This window comes from Anser cygnoides, chromosome 12 (genome assembly GCF_040182565.1).
Source record: "Anser cygnoides isolate HZ-2024a breed goose chromosome 12, Taihu_goose_T2T_genome, whole genome shotgun sequence".
Taxonomy (NCBI): domain Eukaryota; kingdom Metazoa; phylum Chordata; class Aves; order Anseriformes; family Anatidae; genus Anser; species Anser cygnoides.
Window position 1 is genome coordinate 13,195,207 of NC_089884.1, and position 6,099 is coordinate 13,201,305.

At 68.3% G+C, this 6,099-nt stretch overlaps 1 protein-coding gene and 3 non-coding genes across 5 annotated transcripts; all 4 read right to left on the reverse strand.

Moving 5' to 3' along the window:
* Positions 1-807: 807 nt before the first annotated feature.
* On the reverse strand, positions 808-5,400 carry IL34 (interleukin 34). 2 transcript variants are annotated; one of them, XM_067004721.1, is made up of 7 exons: positions 5,143-5,400; positions 3,539-3,680; positions 3,335-3,438; positions 3,129-3,206; positions 2,727-2,900; positions 1,349-1,481; positions 808-937 (listed from the first exon to the last, which is right to left on the reverse strand). In XM_067004721.1, the coding sequence occupies exons 2-7, from the start codon at positions 3,600-3,602 to the stop codon at positions 930-932; spliced, it is 561 nt and encodes a 186-aa protein (XP_066860822.1). In that variant the 5' UTR covers positions 3,603-3,680; positions 5,143-5,400; the 3' UTR covers positions 808-929. The 2 variants fall into 2 exon arrangements, with proteins under 2 accessions (XP_066860822.1, XP_066860820.1); XM_067004719.1 differs by lacking the exon at positions 808-937 and adding an exon at positions 1,005-1,274.
* On the reverse strand, positions 1,793-1,863 carry TRNAG-GCC (transfer RNA glycine (anticodon GCC)). Its single transcript has one exon. It is a non-coding gene; the product is annotated as a tRNA-Gly (tRNA).
* TRNAG-GCC (transfer RNA glycine (anticodon GCC)) lies at positions 2,282-2,352 on the reverse strand. Its single transcript has one exon. It is a non-coding gene; the product is annotated as a tRNA-Gly (tRNA).
* On the reverse strand, positions 2,588-2,658 carry TRNAG-GCC (transfer RNA glycine (anticodon GCC)). The gene has a single exon. It is a non-coding gene; the product is annotated as a tRNA-Gly (tRNA).
* Positions 5,401-6,099: the final 699 nt, after the last annotated feature.

Consider the following 6,099-nt stretch of genomic DNA (forward strand, 5'->3'; position numbering starts at 1 on the left):
GGGTGGGAGGTCTGTAAGGGAGGGATGGCTATGGGGTGGGATGTTTCGGTGGGGGAGGACGTCAATGGGGAGGGATGTCAATGGGTGGGGGGAAGTCTACGGAGGGGACATATATGGAGCAGGACGGCTGTGGGGTGGGAGGTCCATGGGGAGGGAGAGCCATAGGGTAGGATGTCTATGGGGCGGGAGGGCTATGGGGGGGGGGGGGGGGATGTCTATGGGGAAGGATGTAAATGGAGTGAGATGTCCATGGGGCATGAGGTGGGATGTCTTTGGGGTGGGAGGTCCAGGGGGAGGGAGTGCCATAGGATAGGTCTGTGGGGAAGGAGGTCCATAGGGAGGGATGGCGATAGGGCAGGAGGTCAATGGGGAGGGAGGGCTGTGGGGTGGGATGACTATGGGAGGGTCATCTATGGTGTAGGATGTCTGTGGGGAGGGACATCGATGGGGTGGGAGGTCTGTGGGGAGGGATGTTTACGGGAGGGACCTCTATGGAGGTGGGCGTTTGATGGGACAGGATGTCCATGGGGAAGGAGGGCCACAGGGAGGGATGTCTATGGGGAGGGTTGTCCATGGGGTGGGCTGTCCATGGGGTGGGGGTATCCCTAGGGCGGGAAGGGGTGGCTATGGGGCAGAAGGTCCATGGGGCAGGATGCCGGTGGAGGGGGATATCCACAGGGGCAGGATATCCATGGGGAGGGACGTCCAAGGGGTGGATGTCAATGGGGTGGGAGGTCCCTGGGGCGCAATGTCCATGGGGCAGCTCCGGTCGCCCCCCTCATCTCCTCCCCCCCCCCGGAGGCAGAGGAGCGGCGGCTCCGCCCTTCGGCCTCGGCCCCCCCCGCCCGGGGCCCGGGCTCGGTGCTGGGCGCCGCCAAGTGGTTAATGGAGGCCGGGACGGGAGGAAAATGGGACAAACGGGGGAGTTTTTAAAAAGCTGAAAGAAATTTTAAAATAAAAAATAAAAATACAGGATAAAGAAATTAAAAAAAAAAAATAAGAAGAAGAAAAAAAGAAAATAAAGAAGAAATTAAAAAAGAAGAAAATAAAAAATAAAGAAGGAATAAAAAATAAAGAAGGAATAAAAAATAAAGAAGGAATAAAAAATAAAAAGCATTAAAAAAATAAAAAATTAGAATAGAAACATAAAAAAGAACACGAAATGCCCGAAGACCCCCCCCCCCGGCGCGCCCTTCACCCTCCTCCTCCTCCTCCTCCTCCTCCTCCTCGCTGGCTCCCCGCCTCGCCGCCGCTCTCCGTGGCTCCCCACCGACCTGCGTGGAGGGGCTGGGGGTCAGCAGGGGGGGTCAGCACCCAGGACCACCCCCGAACCCCCTTCCCCACTCACAGGGCGCCCCGAAGAGCATCCGCAGCACCCGCAGGCAGTTGTCCAGCAGCGCCTTGGGGCGCACGGCCTTGGGGCGCCGCTCGCCGCTGTGCAGCCGCTGCACCAGCTCGGCCACCGCCGCCGCCACGTCGCTCTGCGGGGACACGTCACGATTCGGGGGGCGAAGGGGGTCTGGGGGAGGCGGGGAAGGGGGGGGGGGGGGCTGCATTGGCCGGGAGTCTGACCGGGGCCTCCTGCAGCGGGGCAGGGCAGGGAGGCCGTCAGTAGGCTTCAGAGTGAACGCTGCAGCCACACGGGACAGCAAAGCTCGTGCTTTCCCAACGGGGCACCCCAAGGGGCTGCACATCTGCGGTTGTGGGGTTCAGGGGGTGCTGCAGGGAGCAGTGATGGGCTCCGACAGCCTCCCCCACAAGGGATATTGGAGGCAAAAATTTTGGGATTATCTGCATTGGCCGGGAATCGAACCCGGGCCTCCCGCGTGGCAGGCGAGAATTCTACCACTGAACCACCAATGCCAGATGTTGGGTGCCCCACGGCGCCTGCCCACGGCCCTGCCCCACAGCTGGGGTCTGTCCATCCCCGTCCCCCCCCAGCTGGGCACCCCGCAGCACCATGACATGGCTGGGGCGGTGCAGCAAGCCTAAGGCCTGCCCCACACGCCGCAGCTCGGAGGGGGCACAACAGCCCTGCAGTAAGGTGAGACCCGTCCCACACAATACAGTGGTGGGGGGGGGGGGGGCGCCCCAAAACGGGGACAGGGCCCCCCCAGCTGCCACCTGGCTGGGGACCACGGTGATGCCACCCTGGGGGCTGCACACAGACAGCTGTGGGGTGCAGGGGGAGGCAGCCGGAGGGGGGATCCCACAGGGAACAGCACCTGGGTCACCCCCCCACACCCCCCAGGGAACAGGAGGGCAAAAATTTTGGGGTCTTTGCATTGGCCGGGAATCGAACCCGGGCCTCCCGCGTGGCAGGCGAGAATTCTACCACTGAACCACCAATGCCAGATGTGGGGCACCCCACAGCGCCCACCCCTTTGCTCCCAGGGCGGGGGGGGCAGCAGTGGGGCAGGGGCAGCGGTGGGGCAGGGCCCAGCACCCACCTCCTCCCACCCCACATCCCCCACCAGCAGCAGTGCCCCATCCCACCAGCGTGGAGCAGGAGGGCAGGGAGGCTGTCAGTAGGCTTCAGAGTTAACACCACACTGACCCCCCCAAAAAAAAAAAGAGAAAGGATTGCTGCATTGGCCGGGAATCGAACCCGGGCCTCCCGCGTGGCAGGCGAGAATTCTACCACTGAACCACCAATGCCCAGCTGTGGGGCCCCCCCCGGCCCTCCCTCCCCTCCCCAGGGTCACGCGGGCCCTTCCCCTCCCCACCTGCCGGTACTGCCCGTACTCCCGGCCCAGGGCGTCGAGCAGCTGGCCCAGGTCGCGGGCGTAGGGCCATGACGGGTGCTGCTCCGGCAGCGCCTCGCGGATCCGCTGCACCGCCTGCGCGCTGACGTGGAACCAGAGGTAGCGCAGCGAGGCCTCCGAGGCCGCCCCGGCACGCTGCGGGACAGGGGAGGCCGGGGGTGAGGCCGTGGCCTCCCTGCCACCAAACCGCCAAAACCCCAACCCACCAAACCCCAAAAACCAAACTCCAACCACCAACCCCAAAACACCAAAACCCAAACCGCCAAACCCCAAACCACCAAACCCCAACCACCATCCCACCGCCACCACCGCCGCGGCCTCCACCCCGGCCTCGTCCCCAGATTGTCCCCATGGCGGCCTCACCAGGCGGGTGATGTTGGCCGGCCTCAGCACCTCCTCGTACTGGACCCGCAGCGTGTATCCGATGGGGAAGTAGTGCTTCTGCCGGGGGGGCGCAGGGGAAAGAGCACAAGGGGCTGGCGGGGAGGAGGCCCGGCCTTCGGGCCCCCCGAAATGGAGGCTGCCCCCCAAGGCGGGTGGGGAGGCCGGGAGGCCGGGAGGCCGGGTACCGTGTACTGCAGGCGCTTCTCGTAGCGCAGCTGGTCCTGCAGCAGCCGCGCCAGCTCGCACTCGCCCAGCGCGGCAGCCTCCAGCCTCAGCACGGCCAGGACACCTGCGGGGGGTACGTCAGCCTCCACCCTGCACGGTGACACCCCCGGGTGACACCCCATGGGGACACCCCGGGGACACCCCCCCCCGACACCCGTACTCACACAGCACGGCCGCGTAGCCCTGGTGCATGGTGACGGCGGGGGCGGGCGGCGGCGCAGCCTGCATGGCCGGGGGGTGCGGGGCAGGGGACGGGGGACAGGGGACAGGGGGTGGTGTGCGGTGGTGGCCCCCGACGGCTGCCACCTGCCATGGGGGTGGTGGGGGTCAGGCCCCCGCTTGGCCTCGCTGTCAGCTGCGGGGCCTCGGGACATCGCACAGGGGGCAAGGGCACCCACCCCATGGGGCCTTGCCATGTCCCCGTGCAATGTCCCCACGTTATGTCCCCGCGCTGTGTCCCTACACGGTGCCCCTGTGCCACGCCTCTGTCATGACCCCGCACAGCGGCTGTGCCGTGTCCCCATGCTGTCCCCAGGCCCTGTCCCATTCCAAGTCCCCACCTGGGGGCTGTGCCATGCCCCCATGCAGTGTCCCTGTGTCCACATGTCCCCATGTGGGGACTGTGCCATGCCCCCATGCAGTGTCCCCATGCCCTGTTCCCACACCCTGTTCCCACGCCATGTCCTGACATGATGTCCCTATGCCCTGTCCCCACACGATGTCCCCATGCCATGCACCCACACGGTGTCCCCATGCCCTGTTCCCACGCCCTGTCCCCATACCATATCCCCAGGTGGTGTCCCCACGCCCTATTGCTGTGCCCTGTCCCCACGCGGTGTCCCCCTGCCATGCCCCCACACAACGTCCCCATGCCCTGTCCCTATGCCATGCCCCCATACAGTGCCCCCATGCCCTGTTCCCACACGATGTCCCCACGTCCTGTCCCCACACCATATCCCTGTGTGGTGTCCCCATGCCCTGTCCCCATGCCGTACCCCCACGAAGTGTCCCCATGCCCTGACCCCACACGGTGTCCCCAACCCCTATCACCGTGCCATGCCCCCACATGGTGTCCCCGTGCTCCATCCCCACGCTGTGTCCCCACGCTGTGTCCCCATGCCCTGCCCCCATGCAGTGTCCCCATGCCCTGTCCCCACGCAGTGTCCCCATACCAAATCCCCACATAGTGTCCCCACGCCTATCCCCCTGCCCTGTCCCCACACAGTGTCCCCACGCGGTATCCCCCTGCCATGCCCCACGCGGTGTCCCCGTGCCCTGTTCCCATGCCCTGTCCCCACGCCGTATCCCCACGCGGTGTCCCCACACGTCCCCCTGCCCCGTTCCCACGCCCTGTCCCCATGCCCCATCCCCATGCCGTACCCCCACAAAGTGTCCCCATGCCCTGATCCTATGCGGTGTCCCCACACCCTACCCCACACCCTACCCCACACGGTGTCCCCATGCCATATCCCCACGCGGTGTCCCCGGTCCCTGTCACCGTGCCATGCCCCCACACGGTGTCCCCATGCCCCGTCCCCACACTTTGTCCCCATGCCATATCCCCACGCGGTGTCCCCACACCCCGTCCCCACGCCCCGTTCCCACGCCCTGTCCCCAAGCCCTGACCCCACGCAGTGACCCCCCCATGTCCCCACGCGGTGTGCCCCCCACGCCCCCTCGGTCCCCCTCTCCCCCCCCACGCGAGACCCCCCTCCTCTCCCCTCCTCCCCCCCACCCCCCGGCGCCCCCCCGGTGTCCCCGTGCCCACCTGGCGGTGCCGGTGCCGGTCCCTGTCCCCGTCCCGGTGCCGGTCCCGGTCCCCGTCCCCGTCCCCGTCCCGGTCCCTCCCGGTGGCGGCGGGGCCGTGCCGGGCTCCCCGGGAGGCGGGCGGGGGGCGGCGGCGGGGCCGGCAGCGGGCGGGGCCGGCACCGGGACCGGCACCGGGCACCGGGCACCGGGCGGGGGGCGCGCGGAGCCCACGGGGGGCGCACGGAGCCCCCGGAGCCCGGCACCCCCCTCCCCGCCCCCCCCCCCCCGGAGCCCCTCGGGGTGTCCAAAGCCGGGGGGACCCGGGCCTGAACCCCCGGTCCCCGAAACCCGATAACGGGAGGGGTCGGGGTGACGGGGAAGGGGGGGGGGGGGCCGGCACAGACCCCCCCGGTCCTCCCGGAGCCCCCCCGGCGGTGGGAGCGGGGCGGCGCTGCCGGAGCCGCCGGGATTCCCCTGGCACCGAGTCAGGGCGGCGGCGGCTGCCGGGAGCTGCCCCCCCCCCGGCCCGGCCCCGCTTCCCCGAGCAGCCCGGGGGGGCACCGGGTCCTTGGGCCACCCATGGGGGCACCCCGGGCGCGGTTCCGCCCTCGGCACGGTGCTGGGGGACCCCTGGGGAAAGGGAGCCCCAGGTGGGGGGACACAAGCTCAGGCTCAGCCCGCAGCCCCCGGTGTAAAGCGCGGAGCCCTCCCTGCCCCAAAAGCGGGGTGCCGGGCAGGGGGGGGGCCCCATGGGGTGCTGGGGCCCAAGGGTGCAGCCCCCCCCCAAGATGGAGGCGCCAGGCGGAAGGGAGGGTGCAAAGGGAAGGGTGCAAAGGGCAGGGTGACGAGGTGAGGATGAGGCCGGTACCGGAGGAAGGCCTGGCAGCAGCACCCCAGGAGAGCGGGGGCAGGAGGGGGAAGGCCCTGCGGGGTAGGGGAGCCCACACCATGCCCGTGTCCCCCCACCCGGGGCACC

What these genes read in the sequence shown, in the direction of transcription:
- IL34 (XM_067004719.1), bottom strand. Translation starts at nt 3,602, where the DNA reads ATGCAGGCTGCGCCGCCGCCCGCCCCCGCCGTCACCATGCACCAGGGC. An exon ending in GGGCTACGCGGCCGTGCTGT is followed by an intron (nt 3,439 to 3,538) that starts GTGAGTACGGGT and finishes TACCCCCCGCAG; the next exon opens with GTGTCCTGGCCGTGCTGAGG. An exon ending in AGAAGCGCCTGCAGTACACG is followed by an intron (nt 3,207 to 3,334) that starts GTACCCGGCCTC and finishes CCCCCCCGGCAG; the next exon opens with AAGCACTACTTCCCCATCGG.